Source organism: Megalobrama amblycephala, linkage group LG2 (assembly GCF_018812025.1).
Source record: "Megalobrama amblycephala isolate DHTTF-2021 linkage group LG2, ASM1881202v1, whole genome shotgun sequence".
NCBI classification, from domain to species: domain Eukaryota; kingdom Metazoa; phylum Chordata; class Actinopteri; order Cypriniformes; family Xenocyprididae; genus Megalobrama; species Megalobrama amblycephala.
In genome coordinates, this window is record NC_063045.1 from 20,096,544 (window position 1) to 20,124,506 (window position 27,963).

At 40.4% G+C, this 27,963-nt stretch overlaps 1 protein-coding gene across 1 annotated transcript; it reads right to left on the reverse strand.

Moving 5' to 3' along the window:
• Nucleotides 1-3,094: 3,094 nt before the first annotated feature.
• Nucleotides 3,095-26,330, reverse strand: midn (midnolin). The gene is made up of 8 exons (XM_048165503.1): nt 26,044-26,330; nt 23,506-23,737; nt 21,329-21,416; nt 21,174-21,236; nt 14,183-14,641; nt 13,926-14,046; nt 13,450-13,755; nt 3,095-6,294 (listed from the first exon to the last, which is right to left on the reverse strand). The coding sequence occupies exons 1-8, from the start codon at nt 26,117-26,119 to the stop codon at nt 6,032-6,034; spliced, it is 1,608 nt and encodes a 535-aa protein (XP_048021460.1). The 5' UTR covers nt 26,120-26,330; the 3' UTR covers nt 3,095-6,031.
• Between the last annotated feature and the right edge of the window lie 1,633 nt (nt 26,331-27,963).

Consider the following 27,963-nt stretch of genomic DNA (forward strand, 5'->3'; position numbering starts at 1 on the left):
GTATTTGTAAATGGTATAGAGGTAAGTTAGGCTATTGCAGCAGTTTAGGACAAACTCAGAAAATCAGGGACAAAAATAAAATAAAACACCATGGCAGGTATACATTTCAGTCACTGTGATTTTGCCAAGTAAGACATGTTCCTGGATCAACATATTTTGTGGTATAACATATTATGTGGTATAACATTCCAGTCAGAAAATGTAGTCTTAACCCTATTCCTACCCCTAAACCTAATCCTACCCATAACTTATCCCTAAAATCAGAGGGGAAAGATAGGTGAATAACATTGATGTAGATGTCTTGGCAAAATCACGGTGACCATAGATTTCAATGTATGCCAATTTTCCTACCTTATTTGTATATATCAAATTCATCCTCCGATCCTTCTTTCGTAACGATTACGTTAGCTAGGCCTATGTTTTTAAACCCATTTTGCCAGATAAAATGTAGGCCTACTTTGTGTAGGCTATGTCAAAATTTTGGTGGATTTATTTTCACAAAATGTGTCACAAAAACGTGAAATATACAGTTTGATTTAGCTGAGCTAAACCAATGGTATTTAGGTTATTTTCCGCTTATGCAAGTTAGATGCGGCATTTCTAATGCATGAAATCACCCTCATGCCAACCAACCAATGGGAACGTGAAACGATGATGATGATTAATTGCAGTTGAGCGTAGGTGTTAAAAGTTTTGTGGCTCCGCTGGCCCGAATCCCGACTGTATCAGATTGCAGAAAGCTACCTTTTGCCATATTTCCAACATGTAATTATGTGGCTTTATTGTTAACAAGCTTTATGCACCTCAAATGACAAGGACATAGGCTAGATATTAATGTTAATAATAACATTATTAATGTTAATTATTTACATTTAGAGACTAAATGTAATGTTTGTCTCACTGCATAACAGATGTGGTGATCGATTGGTCACAGCACCTAGCCTAGGCCGTAGGCTACACAATATATGCATCAATATAAATTTGAATGTAAAATCCTAAAAATGTTGCATTGACCTAGAAATAGTGCAAAATTTAGTATTAAATAAAGTATTTTGTTAATTTCAATGTGGATTCAGACTTTTGGATCCATGGATCCATTAGACCCATTCTTCAATTTGTTTAATTCAAGTCAAGTCACCTTTATTTATGTAGCGCTTTATAACTTACAATACAGATTGTTTCAAAGCAGCTTTTACAGTGATAATAGGTAAATGAGCTGTTGTTCAGCTGAAATCAGTTCAGAATTGATTCAGTTCCATTGTAAAGATCATCAATTATTAAATTAGTTCATTTCATTTATAAATCAGTTCTGCAAAAAAATGATGTCATCGTCCAGCTCAGTTCCATTTTCATATAGCAGGTGAATGTGATTTCACCAAGTATGACATGTTCCTGGATCAACATCTTTGGAACAACATTCCAATCAACCAATCAGATTTGAGGGACAACTTTACCATTTATGTCAAGTTTAGGCTTGCAACCAGGGATAGGTGCTTCTACATCAGTGTTATTCACCTATCTTTCCCCTCTGGGTAGGATTAGGTTTAGGGGTAGGGATAGGGTTAAGACAAAATTTATGTGTTCCAGGATCAAAAAATATGTTGATCCAGGAACATGTCTTACTTGGCAAAATCACGGTGACCCATATATCATCAGTGCAGTCAAATCAATAATACTGTGAAAAAAATATTAAGTGTCCCCAACTAAGCAAGCCAGAAGTCACCGTGGCAAGGAACCCAAACTTCACCAGGTGACAGAATGGAGAAAGAAAAAAAAAACCTTGGGAGAAACCAGGCTCAGTCGGGTGGCCAGTCCTTCTCTGGCCAGCGAACGAACACGGTGTTATTATGATTCAGGCAGCATCACAAGACAGAATTCAGACCGGAATAGGTAGCATTCAAATATTCATCCAGTTCCTTTTGCTTGAAGCTCAGATTCATCACACCGGTAAGAAGCCGAAGCTGGCCCTAGGGTCTGTGTGGAGGACTGGTTCTTGTGGTCTCTGCTGAGGATCTGTGCTGATGGCGCAGACTTGTAGCAATAAAACAGAGCTAAAAACACACGTAGAGATAAAAAAAAAAGATGCTTTATAATTGTGTTTGGCATTGCAGATTGAAGAGACCCAGAGGGAAGTCACCCACATACTATTTCTGAGATGACCCCACTCACTGGCAGGGATTTTAAATAGAGTAGTTGGAATTAGTGTGCGTGGTGTGTGCTAGTAATCTTCCTCTTTTGAAAACCAATTTGAGCTCCAATGTTCTTGTCTGTTGCTTTAATTTTTCTGCAAATAGCTTCCTCTTGTGTTATGCGATATTTTATTTCTCGATTCTTCGGGAGAGTGGGAGCTTTGAGCTGAAGACTTCTCCTTAAAACAGCATGTGTCTGTGCACCATTTGCCTACTGTACAAGCCAGTCCTGCGCTCACCCTCAATCTGTCATCTTGTCTCAGCTCTCGAGAGGACGACGGACTGGCTGACAGATGGGGGGAGCATTGGAGTCTCAGTCGCCGTCACTTCGCTCAATCCGGCTCTGATCTGGCACCCCTGCGGTTGAGCGAACAGCAGACACATATAAATCTATACGCTTTCAAAGCTAGCTTTCATCACGAAACTGCACAGCTGCTCTGAGACTCCATGCAGTACGTAGATATACGCCACCCTTTTTATAAACTAAAAGGAATTGGTAATAGTAAAAGACACGAAGGAGCAGTAAGGTGGCATGTAACACACAAGCTACCAACATAGTTGATCTCTTACCAAACCTAGTGGTATACCATTAGCATTTTAGCAAACATAGCTTTTTGAAGCATCATAAGTGCGCTCTTGACACAAAATTTGTTCTAAAAGTTGAGTATTTTAGCTATTCTGCCTTAGATAACTTGTTTTGGCCAAATTAGACAACATGACAAGCTCAGTGAAAACATGAATCCAAGATGGTGGACGATGCTCAAGTAGGCTGCTGTTGATTATAAATAATCTTATATTATCTATCTTATATAGTAGCTCATAGCTTTTCTTAGTAAAATATATATAACTTGCAAAATCCACATGGGATAAGTCACACATACAAAAAACACAAAATACACCCAAAGTCATTTTTTTTTTCAATTTATTACCTAAAAAAAGAAAATGTCCTATCACAAGTCACACTGAAATGTATTGCTTAAGAAAAAAATATATTTAGATATTTTCCTTTTTTTTTTACTTGATTATTTCCATTATATTCCACAAAAACAAAACAGGGCACAGCAACGCCCTTTTTTCCACCTTCTGCCCACTTTTAAAAAAGCACAAAGAAATACATAATTCACAGTTACCATTTTGGTTTCATAAATTAATACAGTCACACATGTGCTACACCGGTCTATAGCTAGAACATTGTAAAATTGTTTTTTTTTTTTTCTTGACTCTTGTAATCAGTTTTCATTGGCTACAAGAAAGAACAGGCAACTTAAATGATGTGATCAGAACTCCAACAAACTATTGAAAATGCCCCCGTTCCCTCCCTCCACCCTCATTCAATTACCCTATCCTAAAACTCAGATCATTTCCTATGCTTTTTTTCAGTTTTCACTTCTTTTTTTTTTTTTTAACCATTTTACATATAGGTGAGGCACACACAGAGTATATTTCATACATATATAAAAATTAAATAATGATTTTCTTGGGGGAAAAGGAGAAATCGTCCACTGAAGTAATTTATCTGAGAAGAAGGGAAGTGCACGTTGTCAATGTGTCCTTAAAGGACTTCTCAGTTGAGAGTTAGGGCACTTTGTCACTATAGCACTGCAGTTGAACCTTCCTTTTTTCAATTAAATTTGTAAATTTGTTGCTTCTTTGTAGGACAGCAGGGTTCAAGGGACTTAATCAAACAAACAATGGAACAAACTGATGGAACCCGTTTAACCTCCAGGTCGTGACTTGTAACAATCAAACCATAAAAGACAATATTCTACTAGAGCTCCTATAAATTGATAAAAACCTGCATAAATGCGAATTTGTTCAGATTTTTTTTTTTTTTTTGTACACACCGACAGGGCAAAACTTTAAGGCACTGAAGCCTTGACATAATAGAGCCTCCACCTCCTAAACACAAAAATTGCCCCAGAAAAAGTGATGCTTTAACAAAAACACAGGACAAAAACAACAGAAACATCCCTATGTTGTCCACCACTCTGCAAGTGTTTCGATAATGAACGTTAAGGCCACTTGAACAGAAAAAAAAGGAAAAGACAATGTTCCCTTTCAGGTAGGTAATCTCATTGCAAACTCAGTGAGTGCAACATCAATGTGGTTTAGGACATTTTCACGTTTATTTCCAAGTAGTCATTGGGGCAAATGTTGGTTGCTAACATCCCTGTTAGTCTGCATCTGGACAGGTCAATGGGAGTGCCAGGGTTTGCTCTGAGGATCCCTTGGATGTTGGGAATAGAAAACGTTCCATTGTTCCTTAGTTAGTCCAGGAATGATCCATGTACAGTAGAATTCCAGTCCGTTTTGGTTTGCGACTGATATGTAACATCACGTTTCTAATTCAAAAATCCCAAATAGCTGGGGCAAATGTCTTTTTTTTTTTTCTCCATTTTTCACAAATTCATGCTTGTTTATCTTTTCTTTTCAGCACCAGTTTCTCAGTATTGTTGTTATTATTATTATTATTATTTTCTTCTACAAAAAAGGATCAGGATAATTCACACGTTTGCATGCAAAGAGAAATCCCATATAGCAGCAGAACCGTCTGTCTGTGGAACGCCTGATTGAATATGTCAGTGCGTCTACGTATGAGGCACTATCAAGAGTGTGAAGGTGGGGGATACGCTCTGGTCTAGATGCTTATGTGGGAATCTGCAAAGAAGTCTGGCTGAATGGACAAATAAGGGTAATCTTGTTGAAATTTTGTCACAACTGTAAGTGTTTGCTGGGATAAAACCAGGCAGGTTGTTTTAGTTGAATGCATAAATGAGAGATTCCACTTTGCCATTATAATGTACATTTGTAAACTATTCCTCTGGCACCCCACCACTCTCTCTATTATACACATTTAGACAGTAATGTATTTAAATGATTATATAACATCAGATTAATTTCACAGCGTGACTTGAGTCTTGATGAGCAACTGCTGTTTTACATTTGGTTGGTTGGTTGGTTTGTTTGTTTTCACGGAGGTAAAAAAAAGGAAAGTCGTTCTTTATATATACTAAAAACAACCGACTTCACAAGCCTGGTATCTTCAATCGCATCAGCATATTTATGTTTCATGTTTTAGTTTCCTACTTGAACCTCTGACTACTGAGATGTTGTTAAGAAAGACTTTTTTGTATTTTTTTTTTGTACATTTATATACTAAACATGCACTGTGCCATCTCTTATGTTATGATATCCTTTGTCTATTTCAAATCACAGGTGTGTGTGCAAATGAACCCTCCTCATCTACAAGATAAAAAACCTGAATGCTTTGTGGGTAATGCTACATATTGTTTCAGAAATCATCATGATTCAAGAAAAACAGGACTTGAAAACAAGATAACCCCCTTCAAATGATTCTTGAACTGTGAATGCCCATTCGTAACAAAAAAAGGAGGAAGTAGGTTCAGTATCTGATTTTTGTCAGTTCATCATGCCCTTTATATGGCAAGTATAGATCTTCCCCCTGGATAAAAAAAAAAAGAAAAACATAAAAAAGGAAAGAGAAAAACAAATCCCAACACCGATGATGTCTGCTATGCTCATTTGTGTTTACTTCTTGGACATTCAGAGTCCAAATTCTGTCTATTCATCAGTCCAATCCATATCCAAACATTGTCATTTGGAAACTTAGTCTATTCCAAGATCGTAGTCTATCAAGGATGTAAGGATGTAAGTAAAAGTCTGTGAATCTTCCTTTGTGTAAAGTCTTTGTGGTCACAGGAGAGACGAGGAGTAAAACCTGCCAGATTCTAAATGTGCATCTGTGTGTACAGTCTTCGGAAATTCTCCTCTCTAAAGTGTAAACCCCAGTTTTCCTCGAAAATGGTGCAACCATAGCTGCTTTAGGCCATGATGAACTCCGATTTCATATCAGCTTTGACGTCGGGCTTCCACACAGAGTCCTCAAAGTCCAGGTCCAAGGAGCCTTCGCTAGACATACTGCTGTTACTGTTGCTGCGCCCGGCCTTGCGGTTGGGGAGCCAGTGGTACGGGGCACGAGAATCTCGCCGGGCCTTCCTGCGCAGGCGCTTCTGCTGCATGAGCAGCTGCAGTCGCTCCACCTTGCAGCGTGTGGCTCGGTTCTCGGTCTGACGCAGTCGGTCTCCTAAAGAACCAGGGAGAAAGAGCAAAAGTTAGTTCCAGACTACTTGGCACTGATTTGGTTAGTTTAAACTAGCTAAAGTTGCTAAGAATGTGCAAAACTACATAGTTTCAAAATCAAAGTGTCACTAGGTTTGCCTGAACAATTAGTTAACTCAAGCACAAAAGACTATAACAGAATGCAGATGTCTTGATTTGGATGGATTATATGCTTAAAATCACAACAAAAGTGTGAGATGTGAAGCAACGGCCAAAGACATATGGCTGTAATGGGGAAGAAAGGTGTGAAAAAAAGACAATTTGAGCATGTCAACAAATAGATATATTTAAATAAATAAAAAAATGATACAGAAAGTATATAACAATTAATAACTAGATGACAGAATAATAGAAAAAAAAAACAATAAAAGATTAGGAGGTTGTTGAATGACTAGTTGACCACTGTGACTCATTCAAAGCTGGCACACCAAAACATTCTGGCAGAGCTGGCTGACCAAGAAATACATGAAGATTAAGAAGACTTGTGTGGACACCATCTGCATTTGAGCATCCAATCCCAAGCTAACGACTAGCATCCAAAACACAACATAAGGTGGTGACTATCTACACTAGTGTTTTCAGCAGGGGAAGTTCTGGTACAGTACACATATTTGGTCTAGGACAGAATGACTCAGTGCTTTGGATCCTGACTGCTGATCCTGCTGAATGTTATCAAAGGCCGGGTGCTGGATAAATAAACTCAAGTCTGAGTGGTGACGTTGATGTTCTTAAAAAGGCATGCTGTGATTACCTCCGGCCCATCACTCTCTCTCTCTCTTTCCTTTAGTAGGTACAGAAATAAGAACACTACGTTGCTGTCTCATTTTAGAAGAGAGCAACCTAACAAGTCTGCTTTTCCCTTATCAGAAGTGGCTGAAAATGTCCTGGCAGGCGTGCCCTTGAGATACGCAAAAGGGAGAAGTGCGTTCTCACAAAGGGACCTACACGCCCATGAGAACACCGACGCCCGCATGTGCACACACATTCCTAAATGATACAATTTCTTTAACAGGAAGCAAATACCTTGCACTTTCTAATCTCACAAACAATGCTAAGGTTTTAGCGGCTAATGCGCCAATTTTTTTTGGGGGGGGGGGGGGGCATGAGGGGGTTTTCCACTCGACAGCTCAACCCTAAACCTTTCATTTATAAATATATTCAAGAGAATGGGAGAGAAAAAGAAACCACAATCTATTAGCCAGCTCCATTAGGAACTATCCCCGAATTAAATAATGAAATAGCCAGCTAGAATGTCAATAATCCCGAGCATAGACTTTCATCGCATGTGCTCCGCCACACATACACACACACAGCACCAGCAGCAGTAGCTTTTAACATGGATCGATGGCAAATTAAAAAGACCTATTGATTAAACCTTAGCTCTAGCGCAGCAATCCATCTCCAGGCGAGGACACTGCTATTGGCTTTCAATAGAAAATGCAAGCGAATGGAAATTGTAAGCGAAGTGAGCTGGGCCCTTTTTCCCCTCCTTTCTTTTCCTGGCCTAAGCTCATTGAACAAGTAATCACCCACCCAACCCCCAATACCAAGACCCCCACCCCCATATGCACACATAGTTCACCCCTCCCCAATACCTTTGGAGAGAAAGACAGACAAGGAGGTAGAGTGAGAAAGACATGCTCTGGAATTCCACCTGGAATGCAATAGAAAAAGAGATGCATATTCTCATTCACTAATCAATTTCATCCACCTCTCCATATCAAAATGAAATCAGGATTTCGTGTGGCTTCAATTTCCCCCTTTACTTAATACCTTTCCAGGGTGGATGGATTTGAGCCATCTAGGAAGGATTTGCGCTATAAATGTAAGTGGTAGTTTTAATAATTTGGATATTTGTAGAGAAAGAACAGGCTGTACAAACAATAACAACAACAGAGATCCACCAAACAGTTCCTTCCTAACCTGGTTAGACAAATCAGATTTGAGCCTTGCTCTGGCATTTTAGCATGATTAGAGAGGTTCTGGTCTTATAGGACATTACAGGTTATGAAGGTCTTTGTTCGACTGCACAAGCTCAACAGATAAACCATTCAGAAAGGGTTTCTATGCTTACACTCATGCTTTTCTCCTTCATCTGCCCTTTCAAAGAGTCTCGCTTTAACTCTAGGCCTCAAAAGTAGGCCAGCCACCTCACCTTGCAGCCTGTCAGCTCTTCTCTGCATACCAACTGGGGCTAGTGAAAAAAAAACCTTGCTGTATGAGGCTGCAGTGCCCCAAGGGACCTAACTACAAAAATCTGTGAAGAAAAAAAAAAAGCAGAGGAGCTCATTAACAGCACTGGGCACGCCATGCCACTGTCAAGGTATTGTACAAAGCTTACAATGGTCTCAAAGACATTAAGGCAGACCCTTGGCTACTAAGCCAAGTTCCTTTTTGTTCATTGTGAGAATTTGTGGCCCCTGCCAATGTCCTTTCCCACACAGTCACCCATCCAAACAAATCCACGGACACTGTGAAAACATCACCACTAGTTTGACATGGCTTGGGGACTGTGCTGCAGGGAAAAACAAACTTAACTTGAATGTCTTGAACAACCCCCGCATCATTATGAGGACGAACGTGGCTGCCCGGGGGGGTGTAGTCAATGCACCCGTTTAGGAGGGTTATTATTAGGCTATGGCATGGCTCGCCGGCCTGAAGCCATCCCAACAGATCTGCCTAAGCTGCCGTGAGTGCAAAAAGAGTGAACGGCTGTGGTATGGGGGCTGGGATACACTGGGAACAAAGGCAGAACAAGCAGAGCAAAAGCTCTCCCTTCTCTGTCCCTTCATGCTTCCTAGACCCCTCCCTATACTAAGGTTTGGACTTATACACATACGGGGGGTGGGTGGACAAGAACAGAGAGTTATTTTGCTGCCAGCAACGATTGCAAGTGAACATCATGGACAGAAAAAGCCCCTCCCCCCTGTGTTCACCCTCTCTGCCCTTCCCTTCCTCCCCTCATCCTCCTTCGCCAACGATGCATTGTCTCAGAGCTAGCCGTGTGTGCTGCAGTGTCCTCACTGCGCACTCGACATTCTCAGGCTCACGGCTCAAATTAGGGGGGTTGGGGCAAAAAAAGGCTTGTGACAAACTCTGCCCGAGCCTCAGGGGAAAGGAGCAGGGGGAGAAAAGGACAAAACAACCCTGGCCCCGCCTCCTGCCACACAGCTGTTTGGGCCCGCACATGAGATATACACCTGGCCTTCCTTTCTAACCCCCTCCCCCCAGCACCCGCATCCACCCACGCCCCTCCTCCTCAATACAGCCTCGTGACGGAGGCCTCAGAGGAACATAAATAAAGACAGAAATAGGCAAATGAGAACAAGCCATGGAGGGCGGAAGATTACACAAAAACTCCCTCTGGAATCTAAAAAGTAGAAGCATGCTGGCGAACAAAAGCTTGGATGTTATGCACTCGCCTCATGCTTTTTGAAGGGAATGAGCTGATGTATGAGAATGTATTGATCCCTTCATGGAGGGAGAAAGATTCAGACTGAGTGCTGATAACCACGTGAGAGGGGAAAATGGAAAGGAGGAGGATTAAGAATGAAGAGAGAGAGAGAGAGAGAGAGCAATGGAGGGAGGATTTTTACCCAATCGATGAGGCTGTTGGCCTGTCTGCAGGTATTAGGTCAGTTAAGCAGGGTTTTGGGTAAACATTAAGCCCAACCCAATGTGTCGGCCCACAGTACAGCGATCTGGCAGTCTCTCTGAGATTCCGTTTTGCCATTGATCCATTAAAGATCAGCTTAATTAACACTTGTCTTTGACTTGTTTGTTTGTTTGTCTTGATAAGTCCTGTGATCTTTTTGAGTCTGGGTGCAGCAATCACTCTACATCAAGGGGAGATGTCTTGGCAGTGGAGGAGGGAGTAACACAAAAGTATGTCACGGCGTGTCAGACATCATCTAATGGTTATTTTTCATCCAGATCGATTAATTTACCCAAAAATACCTTGAAAATGCAATTCACTCATAAAAATGAGTTGAATACGCTTCCTCTATGATGATCACGTTTTTAATTTAGGTATTAAAATTTATTTTGATATATTTTGGAGACATAAAGGTAAAAATTCTGTCAAAAAAACCTGTTCTGATTTTAATCTGAAGCAAAAAAGAAAAATTAAAAATAATATAAATAATAAATAGTACAATTCTTAAAATATTTTATGTTTTTATTATTATTATTAATAATAATAATAGTGATTATGATTAACAGTGTTACTTCTTAGAAATAATAATGTTATGAAAATACTGTAACAAAATTACTTCACTACTTATTAATATTTAAAAAAACTTTTGCCCACAAAATCAGTCATGTAAAGTGACCACCATGCAGAAAAAAATAAAATAATGGTCAATAAATGAAAAACTTTTCAAAACCATAAGAAACCAAAATAGGTACAAAGAGTATATTTATAAAATATTGTTTTTAAGTATTGTATTGTTTTCAAGTAAATTTGAAAAGTTTTTCTTTATTGTGGGCACTCTTATGGACCATTGACCCATATATAGCCATTTATAGCATTTGCAATGTCCAACCAAAACTCCTCAGGATCTTCTAACAGAGTGACCAGCTTTGCCCCCAAAATAATACTCTTTTATAGTTCTCAAGCCTTTGCAATGCTCCTGTTAAGATGTACTCTGAGATCAGTAGGTGCTCCTGTTCTATAAGCCAGCTGTAGCTAACTCCCAGAGAGCTGGGATGGGCGCCAGTGTTGCCTCTGGGTTGGGAGGAGCTCAGAGTGGGTGCACAGCATAGGACAGGCATTGTGTTCAGCCATCTGCACCCCTAGCAAGAACTAAACCAGGGGAGCAGCCAAGGCCTGACATCTCCATTGCTTCTCTGATGCGATGGCATCAATGACCCTGCAGGGAGCCGTGGTCTCAAATGACCACAATTTGCATACTAGGAGCAATAAAAGGCATTGGATATGGCTAGCCATGGCCCCCGCCTGATGAGCAGCTAAGGATAGTCAGCCTGGGGGGTTTCTTACATGCTTGTTGGCAGTGAGCAAGGAGGGGGAATTAATTATTTAACTACCGGTCGAGCTGGGCAGGTCTGAGCACCACAGTGACATGATAAGAGCCCTGGGGCACTTGATCAAGCAATCCTCATAGAGGCAAACTGTCTCTTTTGGGTTAGGAAAAGAACTTGGCAATGTTTAAGCACCAGGGAGCTCAGGACAAAGAGGACTGAAATCTTGACATTTCACATTGCTGCAGTATGTACACAGCAGCCAGGAACGTTTGCTTTTGGTCGGATTAAATGAGTGAGGGGAGGAATTTGAGCGCCCTTCCTTGTTCTTTCTCTCTCACTCTGCTAAAATACAGCTCCACCCTGACACTCTTACACAGCCCAAACTAAACTAACCTGAGCTGACAGAATGTCGAGGGGCGAAAGCATTCCTGCACTATCCGCCCCCTCCCAGTTTGAGACTCATTTCATCCCCCTTCCCTCCCTCTGTTCAGCGCAGTGGCCAGGCAATACCAAATCTAAAGGCCAGCCCTAAGTTTTAAACCTACAGGCTTTTCTTCTTTCACAAAAGGTGAGGCTGGTACACTACTGCACTATTTGATCACACTAGGTCAAACAAAGGGGTTGCCTGCAGTGGGCAAAGGGGTCAGAGAGACCCTGGCGAACACAGGAATTTGAGTCAAGAATAGCTAACCCTCTTTGCACCCCCAGCTCTCCATCCCCCATATTCTCCCCAACCTTTCTGCAAACACTGACTACAGTACGTAAAAGCCAAATGTCTAGAAGAATCCAACAACAGTATGCATAGATGGATGTCTAAACAAGAATGGTGGGGATATTGGGTTTATTTGGTCTGCAATCACATTAAGTAGACAGTGATGTGAGAAATGATTATACTGTGCTAAAAGTATGAGACATTTCAAAGTGGTCATGAAAGACACAGGTGCCTGTCCAATGTAGACAAGTTGGTCACCAGGTGCTAAGAGATAACATCTATCTAGCAATATCACAACTAAATCTTACCCTACACCATGGGTTCACAAATATGTTGACAAGCAAGGCAGTTTTGTCTAAAAAATAGGCCCAGCACCCTTCCCTTTTTTCTCTTTTGCCCAAGAGGAAGTGCCAGTTAATCAGTGGGCAGTCACTGGCCGGATATAACAAACAATTTTATGAATGGACTCTTGGTATTTTCCCTCCGCCTCCTCTTGCTGACTTTCAAACACAATAAGCATTCTCTTGGAGCTCATATTTATTGTGTAAATCTCTATTTAAAGGCTGATATGAAAACAAGCTTCCATTGACTAGCCCTGGCCCTGACTGCTGGGAGTTTTTGCAAATGAGCAAGAGGGGAACCAATAGGATGGCCCATTGACTTTCAATGTGGGAGCAGTATAAAGAGAGAAATGGGCCAATGACTGAGCATTAATATAAGCAGAAGAGGGGTTAACACACGGGAAAAGTGTGCATCATCTCAAAAAACGCGTAGGATTCCCTACCCCTTTGTGTTAATCGAGTGACCGAAGTTATTCCACCCAAGTAGTTGATGATATGTTTTCATATTATGTAGTGTTAGCTTGGTATGCTTTTAATCTAGTCTAGATTGATAACAGGCCCGTGCTTTGAACAGTGCTAGGATGATATTTCTTCATTATCTCTATACTCTCCAACAGTGGTGTTTCATGACAGAGCAGTTCAATTTCCTCCTCAGAGCTAAAGCGAGCTGCCCCATATAATCAGTTTTTACCAGACAGAGCGGGGTACCTGCCACACTTCTGTGAGTGCTATCTCGCTTCGTTATCTCTCTCGCTCTGGCTCTCTGCCTCCTTCCTTCTGGTAACAGAGTAGTCCACCCCCATTCTTTGCCTCTCAGAGGAAAGAGGACACCATCAGCACAGAGACAAAGCCAGACATGCTGTGGCTGCTGGAGCATGACTACCAGGGCCTGAAAGAACAAGCCTAGTTCTTCCTCCCCCTCTCTAACATCTCCACTTTTCTTATCCTTACACACTTGTCTTGGACCTTCTGAAGCTATGTTAACACTGCCTTGGATTTAAATCCTGAACCTCTTGGCTACAATCTAAACACTTTTACCTGAATAACTACACATACAAATTCTGGCAAATGCAATAAAACTTACCAGGAGGCTTGCACATACGGATCTGGCTCTGGCACTGCACCAGTGGGTGGAGGGTGGGCTGAGTCTCAGAGGGCACTGTGGTAGGCAGACTGGTTAGTCCGGGGGTGTGGGGAGGTGAGGGTGGTGGTGATGGTACTGGCGAACTTGGGCTGTTGCACTGGGTCTGGTAGCGGAGCTGCGTGAGTGATGGTGGCATGCCCTGGTAATGCCGGGTGGCACTCAAAAGGTCATTCAAGATTTGAAGGATGGTGCCTATGTCCCGCCTGGGACGTCCGGTGCTGTCCTGACAGTTGGGATGCAAAGTGCCTTAGGGAAGAACCAATATAGATATTAAATAGAGATTATAGATATATGGTTAATTGGATCACATAAAACTTCTATATAAATAGAGGATTATATAAATCTTCTATACAAGTAGAAGAACTGACGTCTTATGCTGGAGCCTATCAGCTAATAAACTTATTAAGAAGTTGTACCTGAAAATGTCCCAGAAAAGACTCCAGGAGCATGGTTCACAAAACTTTCAATGATAGCGCCTGGTTTGCGGGATCGCGAAGGAGTGTTACAGTTGCCGGACGTCTTTGCTGGGCAGTTGGCCTGTGCAAAACATGGGCCTATGGTCAATCCTTAGTATGGTTTGTACATTTTACTAATCTAATTGGTAAAATCAACTCTATTGCCATTCTTATACAAAAATACTGAATTGGAAAATGTAGGAAAAACAGTGGCTCACCTCTGGACAGGAAGCTGCAGGACTGGGGCTGCTTGGAGAGGTGGGACAGGCAGAAGATGACTGCGGGGAGTGAAGAAAACTTCCAGGGAGTTGAGAGGGGTTCGGTGGAGGGCTACAGTGCCCTGAGGCTGAGGTGGGGTACATGGAAGGAACGGGTGGGATAGAGGGGGAAGGTGGGAAGGCCGCAGGGTTAGATGGGAGCTTTGTGTTTGGATGGTGAGGATGTGGGTGCGGGTGATGTGGGTGGGGGTTGTGTGAAACCCTCGCCATCCCAGACCCTGAAGCTCCATGAGACTGTCCTGTCGTGCCCTCTGAACTCCCGCGTGATATGAGATGCCGATGCTGCAACTGTGGGCCGCCTGAGTGCTGTGCTGCCAACTGCAGTTGGACAAACATCATATGATCGCCTACTCGCAGAGCCAGGGTTAAAGGAGACCGGCCAGACAGGAAATCACTGACCTGTGAACAGGAAATGAAGAGGGGGGTGGCTTTAGTAATTCCATTTGTACTGCTATAAACTGGAAAAGAATTTGGCAATAAGACTGAATGCCTTTTTATGAATAAGCAGAAGTATACAAAAGGCACACACATACACACACAACACTCTTCCATTCAGCACACCCACGAAACACTAACTTCTCTCTTGCCCCAGGCCTGAAAAATCAGCCATAGAAACAGGATGCAGACCCACTCGCCACACAGTCACATAATAGCTAATTGTTTGAAAGGCTGGACCGGAAAGGCTTGTCCATTTTAGGAGTACCCAGAATGGTAGTTGAGCCAAGGGTCTTTCCAACCCCTTGGATACAAGGCGAGAAATACAGAGTGCTTGTCTTGACTTTGCTCTTCAAACACTCGAAACAACCTTCTCCTTGTTCGATCTCAACCCTCAGACTCTTTGTTGTGTCTGCCACATTCTGACAAATATGTGACAAATATATAAAAATGCAGAATGACTAACACACAAAGAAAGAAGAACCAAAGGTACCAGAAAAAAGACAATGAAAGCCATGAAGATTCCCCCAGCTGATCTATTCATCGTCCAAGTGTGCTTGTACTGGCTGACCTGTTGTTAACCTTTTGAATCGCTGGGGTCTACTCTCCATCATTTTTTCTCTAGCTTTTATGCTGATCTATTTTTCCATTGAACAGCCACTCTCACAGCCGACTAACCTTTACCACTCTGTGCATTTCACTGACAGACATGGAGAGCCAGACATGGAGACCCTTATTCCATCTTTAAGAAGGATAAAGTTAAAAAAAAAAATCCCACTTGATATCCATGTATGACTAAGAACTCATAAAATTAAAAGAAAACACACCGAATATCCTGTCAATTTTGATTGCAACCCCTCTTTAAACATCAGTTGTGAAATTGGTGGCTCTCCCCAGAGGGTGAATCCCATCCCTGACTGACAGCTGTCTTGTGAGTTGATTTGCATCAAATGCACAAATCAGACTCCAACAAAAGGTCCCTACTCTGCTCGATTACTCTGCTTCCATTACCATATAGCGGAGCGACTTTGTAATAGGATAAAGTCTTTGACTATCTGCAGCAATGAGGGCACTGAACATCTAAGCACTAATAATTAAAATTATTTGGGCCTGCGAATCATCAAGTAAGGCGTGCCAGACCCCACATTAGCCTTGCAGATCAGTCATCATAAAGCCCAAGCATCTCACTGACTCACTCAAAGCCCAGACTCATCCCACATAATGAGAGAGTGCGCGAACCCCCATAAACCAGTAAAAGTGTCTCTGAAAGGCGAGGACATGGTCTGCAGAGACATTCCCCACAACAGCCGTCAGTTTGAGTCACACAGACCTTTGTCAATACATCGGCCAGCCCACACGCTTCTGGTGCAATAAACGAATGACCACAAAGACACAGCGGGTTTAGATCTACAGTCTTCACTTACACAGCATCTAAGAAATGTGTGTTCAAGTATACATTGAACAATGTTTTAGAGGTATTTAAGGGTTCTTGACATGACTGGAAAACTAAGATATATTAACAGACCACTATGGAAAGTATTGGTGCTTGTGGAAGAACGCCAAAATTTATTGTCAAAAGAGGTTCGGAAGCCTTCTGGTCAAATATTCCAGACTTCGGCTAGATCTGTAACACTGCTATATAGAATCTGTCAGTGTATGGAACCTGAAGTGTCAACATGTAGTCTATAATGCCTAAAATGGATAAGGTACTCGAAAGTGTACTTCAACAAGTGTACGTTTGCACAGGTCTCTTTGTTCTAAAGGCCACTGACTCTCTCTTTCGTCAAGGCACACAGATCAAGTTCTATAACCAAGTGCACTTGACACTGACTTAGAAATGCTTTTGAAGCCAGAGGTCTACCTGGATCCACCCTTTCTTCACTCACTACATGAAAAATAAACAAACAAACTAGTGATTACAAATTCCAAAAAACAGGACCACATGGAATCTGCGGCAACAAAGTTTTTTTTTTTTTTTTTTTTTTTGCAGAACTGGAATGCCAATAATGCAACATAAAGAATTCCTTAACATTTAGGCTAATATGCTTCTAACTATAATTAATAATGCTGTACAATGCAGAAAAAAAGATAACTAGTATTTTTATGTAATATTCCAGGTAAGGTATCCATAAAACAAAGTTTTTTTTTTTTAAACTAACCTGAAAATATTAATACTTGTTTTTTTCTGAGAATGCCTATTTGTATCGCTAGGACTTGTTTTCAAATTACTTGTATTTTACTGCATTGGCAGATTTTTCAATTTAGTATAAACAAGTTCGCTAAAAGTGAACAAAATCTGCAAGAGCATGACTTGTATGGAAACAAATCTTAATATTTTATGCAGCGTTTCATCTTATGTAAATTGATCTTGTTTTAAGGATTTTTGAACATTTTACTGGAAAAAAAATCAAAAAGACTAATTTCCATTTAAAACATATCTCCATTTATTCTGCAAATTTCACCCTAAAATCAGTGCAGAAAATTAGGGGAAAAGTCATTCAGTTTAGGCTAATTTAAAAGGCAACAAAGGCAGATACTGACATGTCTATGCCAACAAGTTACCATGTTGAAGAATTCTATACTTTGGTTCACCTGAAACTGACTAACACTACTATTCCTTTATCTTTACACTTCGTCCATTTTGATTTGTTGGGGAGGCATTTTGCTCTGCAGTGGGCTGCGGTTGCTATGCAGTGAAGAGCGAGTGAAGGAGAGAGAAAGAAAACATGATAAGGGGAGACAGGGGAGGAGGGCTGGGGGAGAAACCTTGTAGTGAGAGAGAGGGTGGAGGGGATTGAGGATGCCAGTAGATGCTGATGAAATATTCAGTGAGAGTACGCCTCTGGCTCCTTCCGTTTTTTCTCCCTCCCAACTCTATAGCTGACAGTTTTATTTATTGGGGTCCCTGCGGTTCAAGGAACTCATTTGCAGGCGGTTTCTTCTGTAGCACAGGAGATACGGGGCTGGAGCTCGGAACAGCACCAGGCTGAAGTTCATCTGCAGTTTGAATATGCCCATCTATGAGGGGTCAAATCAGAAAACAGGTTCTTTTGATACCAAGCATGGCTAAAAGACTACTGGTCACCTATAAAAGGCCTCAGCAAACACGGAAAAGTTCTAAACCAGCTTATTAACCCTCATCATTGACGGTCTGGTTTTGAGCGCACCAGGGGCCATCAATATATTCCTCACAAAGGGCACAAAGGGTGTGGTTGCAATAACAAGCTCCTTTACAATAATCAATCACTTGCATCTTTCTTCAAACCCTGAAGAGAAGGCAACCTTCAAAGGTTTCGCTCGAGGGGTTTGACCTACTCAAGGTCTACATGAGATTGAACACTGAGGATTCAGTGGGTAAAGGCTAAATTCGATCATTCAGATCTTGCAAGGAGCCTCTTTACGCTTTCACGGCATCATGTCTGTAGACCAAAACTAAATAATTTTAAGGCACAGACAGAAACGATTCACCCAAGGATAGTTCACCCAAGAAGGAAGATGCTGTCATCATTTATTCACCATCACGTTGTTCCAAACCTTTATGACTACTTCTGTAGAGCACAAAAGAAGATATTCTGAAGAATGAAAAAAGGTGGCTTCAAATGGAAAAAACAGAGACTTTCCCATTTAAAAAACAGCAGAACATCTTTTTTTATTTCCACAGAATAAAGAAAGGTCATACAGGTTCAGAAAGACATGAGGCAAATGATGACGGCATCTTCATTTTTGCTCCTGCCGTGTCCCCTCTTCCTCATTCTCTGAGCTCCGGGTGACCATCAAAGATATGCGCCGTGAAAGCGCAACACCTTTTTCCTCAGATGACTGAACAGATTAGTCTGGGTAGGCGAGAGACTGATTCAAAACAGACGTGTTGCACTTGCAGCCAACAGGATTCAAAATATCTACAATCATGGGACTCAGCATTAATTAATGTCTTTAAAAAACAGAGAAAGGTCACAGGATAAAGAAACATAAAGAACGACAAATACAAGGAACGGTGCTAAAAATGTAACAGCTCAGTACAGAAGAGGAGTTTAACACTAATTAAAAAAAGCTAGCCTGGTGGCTTGGTTATCGGCTAAAAAGAAGTTCTCCATAGCCCCCCTCCCTCCTTCCTTTTCAATTCAGTCACGAAACCGAGCACTTCAATCACAAAGGCGGATGGGAAACAAGAACAGTCACGAATCCAAGTGATTGCCCATGTCAACTTAGTCCCCCTTGGATCGGGAGTGCTCTCTGTGCAAACACACATAGGCATGGCCCTGATCACAGATCAGATGAACGCAAATGAATATCTCCTCCCATGTGCCAGCTGTTCACACAACACACCAACACCCACCTTTTCCATTTCAAATATTTGCAAAATCAAAAAAAAAATCATTGTGGATATGGCACGAAAGCCAACGGCATCCTGTGGAGCCTTGCCACTCAGTGTGATGTGCGATCCCACCACTTCTATTTTTGTCCTCAATCTATACCTGGGATTCTGACTCATCACTGTCCTTTCTGGTAATCACATACACTCCAGACCCTCCTCAAGGGTGACGTCACTACGGCCCTTTCTCATATTCAGTTACTCTCATCCCTTGCTCCCTCTGGGAAGGGGGCTGGGTGGGTGGAAATGACAAGGGGGTGACTGAGAGGTGACTCGCTCTATATTGTTGGATCCCATTATTTGCATCTGCCCATTTTCAGACACAATGACAGGCACCGGACCCATTCTAAAATGAGTAGGTGGGTGTCTGGAGGGTGGAGAGTTATGACAGGAAAACATCTCTAGTCTGTGGCACTGAGACCGCTTGCTTGTGGAAACAAACCGATATGTTATCCACCAAGGACAAAGCGAGCAATCTACCTGCCTTTAGAGGTGGGTTAACACGGAAACCTCTAATTAACGTACTCCGTTGCCGAAAGAATCAGACACCAGTCATTATTTCTACTTGATGGACAAAGTTTCCAGCAACAAAGCGCTGCTCGAATGCAAAAATGGCATTTAAATGTTCAAGAGGACAGCCGATCAATCAAATGGACTGCATAAACTGGGCTATATTTTCCCTTGGAACTAAGAAACTCCTTGATGTCATTCCGTTCTTCCTCTTTAACGGCGGAGAGGGTAAAACTGGAGACTATGGAGAGACACGCGAAACCACAGCAGCTTTAAATTATAGGCCAGAAAAGGCTGTTAGGCCAGAGTAACAAGGGGAAAAATGCCATTCCAATAATTGCAAGCCTTCCCTTTCCATAAAACAGTCTGGTTACGAGGAAGTCTGAGATAGATCTTTCCCTGGAAGCTAACACTTTAGCTCTTGGAATTCTGCTATGTATATGTGGTCGTTCACTCTACCTACGAATCCTGACCTTAACTAGTCATACATGGCAAGAAGGGTAGGTATCATGTAGTGCAGATCACTTTTTACAGTCGTTGTGGCAGCACGATTGTGTTGACTAATATCATTCTGAAGAAGTGATATGTCTCACATTTGACAATGTTACTGACTCAGTTCATGTCTGTAACCATGAAGCTACAAAAAAGACACAAACGATGACTAAAAATCATTTCTAAAACAGGGTCGTTTCATAAGCAACCAGATGACACAGTTAGCTGCCTACAAAAAAAAATAGCACATTAGATCAGAGAAAAGCACATCTAAAGTTTGCACGGCACTGCAAAAGGTTTTTTGATGAGAAAGGCCAAACGTGAGCCACTTTTAACATGTTAAAAAGCTTTTCTATAGACACAGGAGACTGCCGGGAGAAGGCGTATTGAGCGTTAAGAGTTGTGCACTCCCCTGTCTACCCTTCCCCCCTTGTACACACAACCACACTCCTCTGTCGTCATTACAGATCAGTGTTTAACTCTCCTACACAAATGTACAGCCATATCACTCACACACAAACACAATAACTCAGGATTTCCCAAAATATCAGCAAGAAGATGCAGTGGAAGTGGACTATTTTTTGCACATAGAAGTATATTTCAAAAGATATGACTGTCAATATCCAGCAATAGATTGGACAACCAATCTAAACATTAAGTAAAATGAGGTAAGAACAGCTTTCATCATGAGGTTTACCCATTAGCTAAGAAACGAAATACACATTAGAAAGCGGCGTAATCATAAAATAGTAGTTGCAGAGTTTCTTTCATATGAAAGGTGGCGTTTCAATGAAGTGGCTTCTAGGTGGGGTTTGCCTTGGCTCACAGATGTTGCCTAGAAACTGGAAGGTGCTTCTTAAAATATGCGTAGTAAGTGCGTAGAGGTCTTCGAGTTAAAAGCTTAGAAGGGCATCTGTATCCCATTACCCTATGTGTCAATGCAACATCTTGCCCAGTAGAGAGTTCAAAAACATACAAATGATCCTTTAAAAAAAGAGCCAAGTGCGGGCGTTCAGTGCTGCCCTGGCAATTAGGTTAAGTGTACGCACAACTGTCCATTTTAATGGGCCACTGTGTAATTCAAACATCTACTGGGATGACCTTATTAGAGTGAAATCTTACCTGTGTTTCCGTCAAGCTCTCCAGTGCCTGCATTACTGACTGCTCAGGTCTTGATGCTTGAGACTTTAGGAAAAGAGATACAACAGGGTAAATATGAGTGTGACAAAAGGGTCAGCAAAGTACAACAAATTTAATGTAGTTCATGCTATTTTCACCATTAGGCCTGCTTCAACTGTCGGAACCAGCGTTAACTTGCTCCCATCCGTTATTCCCAAATCTTGAAGTTTTCCTGAACTCAGGCGTCTAGAAAGGACAAGGAGATGTTAGACTTCTAGTCTCAAGATGTGAAAAATTCCTGCATGTTAATTCCAAAACAGATCTGTTTACTTCTTTCTTTTGCCAAACACAAAATAAGTTATTCTGAAGAATGCTGTTTTTTCCCATAAAATAAAAGTCAATGGGGTCCAAAATTATGAAAACTTTTTTTAAATTTATTTTTGTTCCAAAAAAATATAAAAAAGAAAAATAAGTCACATAGCTTCGGAATGACATGTGGGTGAGTAAATGATGACCGATTCTTCAATTTTGAGTGAACTATCCTTTTTTAACTGTACACAATACCAGCATGAAAATATCAGTTTGGTCCGGACATGATGGTCACTTATCTAGATACAGATATTTATACAAGTATTTCAAACAAAGTAAGCTAGTACATGTGTAGCCTCTACCAGTAGACCAAAAAAAGTGTCTGATCCAAGTGCATATACAAATCAGCATGTTTAGTCCAAAAACACCCCCGCATGAATCCTAATGTTTCAAATACACTGTCTAAATGTATTCTTAACCCACCAATCCCTTAAAAATATCTGTCCTAGTGGCATAAATGTGCACACATGTGCTTGGGCTAAATGTCACCACCTCCTGCCGAACAAAGGGACTGAGCACTTGGCCTGGAGGCAGCTAAACCAAACAGAAGAGATTAAGCGACTCTCTTCGTTTTAAAAGGATGATGTAATTTGGTGGTGATTACTTGTGAGGGCTTTTCAATCAGCCCAATTCAAAGCACAAACAATGCAACTGTTAGGGTCATTTGCAAGTGACAAAAGAGCTTCTCTCTCACCTCCCAGCTCCACCACCCAAGTGCAATTGTTAGGCAATGTGCAAACTGCACTGAAACTAACATTGCCTCTTATTCTCTTAACGTTCGCTCAGAATATTCTAACACAGCAGTGCAAGTCTCACTAGGAATGCTTTATTCTCCCGGCATCAAATTTATAATGACAATTACTAATGCCATGCATTCTAATCAAGCAAACGAACCAGTTTAATCAAGAGATTCTATTTATAGGCATGTACTACTGTCAGCTGGGAACACCTTTAAGCTCTTTACAAGCTGTAAAACGTATATTGCTTGCATAATGTTTTGAAATAATAGTTCAGTTTCAGATATATCGCAGGTTTCTAGTGCACCTTGCACATGGCCTATATTAAACGGACTTCCACAGCACACTGTCAACAACTTAGATCACTTTCATTTCTCTATTCAAGAGGCTGTGGACTGCCACAGCCCCAAAAAAAAAAAAAAAAACCAAAAAAAAAAAAAAAAAAAAAAAAAATTCACAGTAGATATGTAACAACTGCAATGGTGCTATATGCATGCAACAAAATGAGCCAGGGCTCCAAGATGCATGGGTCTATGGCAAGCCAATTAAATATGTATTCCCTTACTTATTAGAGTTACTAGTACTTATTTTTATACTAGTGACTACCTTTCTTGGTCATACTAGTACTTATTCCAGTAGTGACTATCTATTCAGTTAGTCAACAACAGCTCATTCCTTGCATACTAGTGGTTATTGTTTTGCCTGTAGTCAATATCCCAATATTAGTGACTAGAACACTGGAATAAATGATAGTAACTATTGGAATGGTTAAAAACGACTAAACGGTTAGTACTACTACATAATTGAGTTCGTAAAACTAGAATACATACCAGCAACTACTAGTCAAAAGTATATATATAACTACAGATCTCCTTTTTGACAAATTGAAAAGGAGACAAAAACAGTAACATTGTCATTACTGAATAAGTACTAGTCACTAACTGAATAGATACTATTTATGTGCATTGAATAAGCATTCAATCTAATGATTATTTGCTGGTGAATTGGAAAGATACACCAGTCACTGCTGGAATACGTACTAGTAACATAAATATATACATCTAACAAGTTAGTTTAAATGAATAAGTGTTAAAACGGCTTGCCATCAGAGGTGGCTGAAAATCTCCATTAGGAAGCCCAGCAAAAATCAACCTTCTGACCTGCTCTTAACCATTGTTTAAAACAACCAACCGTGCAGCCTAACAGTAACACATCCGGCTACTACTCACGTTTCTTTGTGTAGCAGAGCGAGTCTTTCTTTGGGGACTTTCAGTCTTTGAGAGAGTCTTCGCTTTAGCCCTTCCACGGTCTCTTCTGCGGGAAGGGAGAGCTCGAAGCGTGTGCCGGTGGTGGAGTGGATGTACAAATTCATGGGGGGCTCGCCGGAGACGCTCTCGCAGGACGGCGCAGCTCCGCGACTGCTGCAGCTCCGGGCGCTCGGATGCTGGTCCATTCGATAGCCTACGATAGAGGAGACAGGGTCGATGGAAGCGGACGAATAGGGCTGGATCTCTCAGTGGAAAGCTATCTGTAAAAGCTCTTGGAAAATATTCCCAATGATTATTCCCGTTTGGTGATCGATCCAGAGGCGAGTCTCCAAATTAATAGCTTCTTACACAGAAGAATTTAATTCTAATTTTCCGATAGTGCATAAAAATTAATATTCTGTAGTCCTTTGTCGTTGACAGTGTACTGCAAAACCAGCGCAACGGTTTTTTTTTTAAACCCCAGCCCTCATAGCGAAGAGGAACTCCAGTGAAACACGCATAATAATGCCCGTTGTTTCGCCGTATCTCGCTTCCACTGTGCTGCTATGGTTACACCCACAAAAGCGCTGTCCAATCAGAGGAGGGTTCTGTAAAGACGTCACACACTCGTAGCGAATGGGGGGACGGAATGCTCACCCACGTGGAGCGCAAACCCTGCCTCCTTTCTCTCCCCCACATCGCTTTCCTCATTGAGGACAAATCCAATCTGAGTGGGCGAGGAGCTCCAGTCCTGGAGTTCCAGCCCACTCTTACCAATTCCACACCATTCATGAGGCAAACTGTCAAAGTAACACAAGTCACCGAATATAACCTTGAATGTTTAAATGGCTACACTAAACGGTATGTTTCCAAAACAACGCAAATCTACTACTATATATTCGCGTGCATTATAAACAAAAAGTGTCGCGTGCATAATTGTTGCCAACTGTGCAAATTATTCAATGACTTTTAGGGGTCGACTTTTCTGTCAGTATTATTTATTATTATCATTATTGAGGTTCGTCTTGTATAACCCATTTTGTTTTAGCGATTTTTGTGATATGTAAAATGTTGTATGTATGTTCAAGCGCGCAAATACCTACTTTCGTCGATACAAACAGCGATCGAGCAGCTTTTTTTTACACATTGATTTATGGGTGATTCTTCAATGATGACAGCCGTTTTGATAAGAGAAATGTGTTATAAATAAGTGAATAAAAAGTTTACATGTCTGGGTGTGGGACAAGTTCAATATAGAGAAATTTAACATGCAAACAATCTTTAAAATGAATGGAAACTAAAGCTATAATGATATTGAAGAATCATCCATATGCGAATATATAATTAAACACGCATGTTCTAAAAGCATGTAATCTTTCTACGTGTGCAGCTTACGTTTAAAAGCATGTATTATGATTATTATTATCTCTATTCAAATAGTCCTCCATAAAAGACAGTATGCTCTTAAGGAAACGTTGCGTCCCAGTCATCCAGCATAAGCATCGCTTGGGGCGATATACAAATCGACACTTACGTCAATCACTATCATGCTCTCTCGTGCCAAATGTGCTGTAAGCTACAGTCTGCAAACGTCTACAGACGGTTGGCCAGCTATGATATAACACCTTATCTGTACAGCAAGACTGAAACTACTGATAAAAAAGAACTTGTTTCGGGTTATATAGCAAATCTGCTTTGCGAAATGCAAGTCTCGTGGGAAAAAAAGCTGGCATAAGGCTTAAGTGTTTGAGCCTTGTGCCAGACTTTACAACTCATTCACGTGGTGCATGAGCAGAGCCATTTCTGACTTATGTGAACCTGTGTGAGAAAAAATATCAATCCATCCATCTACAGTTTACGGTGTGGTTTTAGCGCCTACCAGTGGCCAACAGAGGTATAAGCCAATTTCCAACAAGTGAGGCGTTTACATGTAGCACGTCCAAAACAACTTTTTGTCGTATAAGCAAGAAGTAAACATAAAGTGGAAGCTTATGAGCTTAATATTTCTTTGCTACTTAAAGGAAAAGTTCACGCAAAATTGAATTTTCTGTCATTTACCAACACTTATGTTGATCCAATCCTTACTTTCTTCCGTAGAGAACAAAAGGAAACTTTGACAACTTTGGCAGAATGACAACCTCAGTAACTATTTTATAGAAGAAGATGCAATTGCATCGAAACTGAGGCTGTCAGTTACTAATAGTCTGCTTTTGTGTGCCACAGAAGAAAGAAAGCGACACAGAACAACATGAGGCTGAGCAAAATATATTTTCTTAATTAAAATCCCTTTAATTCTCCAAGTTCAAATTATCCAAGAAGGTCATAGAAGCTTTTTCTTTTCTTTTTTTTTTTTTTACAGATTCTACTCAAAACAAATTTAAAAAGTCAAATTAAACACCTAACTTATCTTAACACGTGATTAAATATGTAACCTGACTTAATGAAAAATTCAAACAGACAGCAACACAGCTGTTGCATAAAAAGTTCACCATCCTCATCAAAAATGTGACTGACACTTACCAATAATTGTGGCGAAAACCTCAAAGTTTCGCGACAATGTCTCAGAATCGTCCACAAAGTTGCCTAGCTTTGGCATGTATAGAGGAAAAAATTTATATAGTTTAGATTTGTCCACAAAGAATGTCCACTAAGATGTGGCCACAACAGCCGGTGCGCTTGGTTAAATGAATCGGCCGTCCCTGTGCAGACACCGGTTTAAATCCCAAGTCTATTCCAGTGCTTCTGCTATCCGAAACTACACCGTGTGACAGCATTCGAGCGTTGGAGTTAAAGTACAACACCTCTTTACAAAGCTGCTCATAGAATAGGTGGAGACTTTGCTTCTTGCGATGTCAGCATGTGATTTAAGGTGGAAGCCTTAAATCACACGCTTTATTTCATTCTGTGTGGACGTTTCAAAACATTTTATGAATTTCGGACAGTAGTTTCACTCGGATGTAATCTAAGACTGAAAATGAGGTGCAGTTGGTTGGAAAACCACAGATATATAGCCAAGTTTGAAGATCCGAACCACCTTAACAGATGCTAACGTGGAGAAGCCTTTGATTTAGGAGGGGCGTAACTATGTCCTGACGTCATAAAGAAGTAACTGGGCAACCAGTCAAGGAAAACACATTGCTTGGATACGAGAGAAGTCCACGGTAAACAACAAACTTACGTGGAATTCGAATCTCAGGAAGCTGGTGACGCCACTTCGATATAGCAGTAGAAATACTAGAGATCAGAAATTATCATGAAATACTTCAACATTTCAAGACATAAAAGTATGTTATGTAAGCAAATAATTTGAACATAAAAAAAGAAAAAACAAAAGAAAAAACAAAACAAATATATTTTGTTTTAAGAGGGAAGGGCTAGGCTATATCTTATTTTTCAAGTCACAAAATGTGTTTTCTCTCAGTGATTTACAGGTTTAAAAAATCTAGCGCAAAACCCATTTAAATTAGTGTAATTTTTTTGAGAATTTTGTCCTCCAAAAATTACCAACCTAATTTTGTGTAATTATCAGATCAAGTGTATTTTTTTTATTATTTTTTTTTTATATATATAAATGCCAGAAAATGTGGTCACAAAATGACAAATATATTTTTTTAGGGGCAAGAATAGTGGAAAAGTTAGGGTTTATTTTGTAGCCAAGACTTTAAGGTGCCTTTACATCAATTGGTTAAATATATAAAGTAGCCCAGTCAAAATAATGATTATGCATTTATATGCATTTATATCATAATAAATACAGAAAAAACTGTAATATTGTGAAATATTATTACAATTAGTATTACAATTTAAAATTATGGTTTTCTATTTTAATATACTTTAAAATATAATTTATTTCTGTGATGCAAAGCTGAATTTCAGCATCATTACTCCAGTCTTCAGTGTCACATGATCCTTCAGAAATCAATGTAATATGCTGATTTATTATCAATGGTGAAAACAGTTGTGTTGCTTAATATTTTTTTGGAACCTGTGATACTTTTTTCAGGATTCATTGATGAAGAAAAGGTTAAAAAGAACAGCATTTATTCAAAATATAAATCTTTTCTAACAATATAAATCTTTACTATCACTTTTTTTTAATCAATTTAACACATCCATGCTGAATAAAAGTATTAATATCTTTCACAAAAAAAAAAAGAAAAAAAAAAAATTACTGACCCCAAACTTTTGAACGGTAGTGTATATTGTTACAAAAGATTTCTATTTGAAATAAATGCTGACATTTTTTTACTTTTTATTCATCAAAAAATCCTGAAAACGTATCACAGGTTATAAAATAATATTAAGCAGCACAACTGTTTCCAACATTGATAATAAATCGGCATATTACATTGTTTCTGAAGGATCATGTGACACTGAAGACTGGAGTAATGATGCTGAAAATTCAGCTTTGCATCATAGGAATAAATTATATTTTAAAGT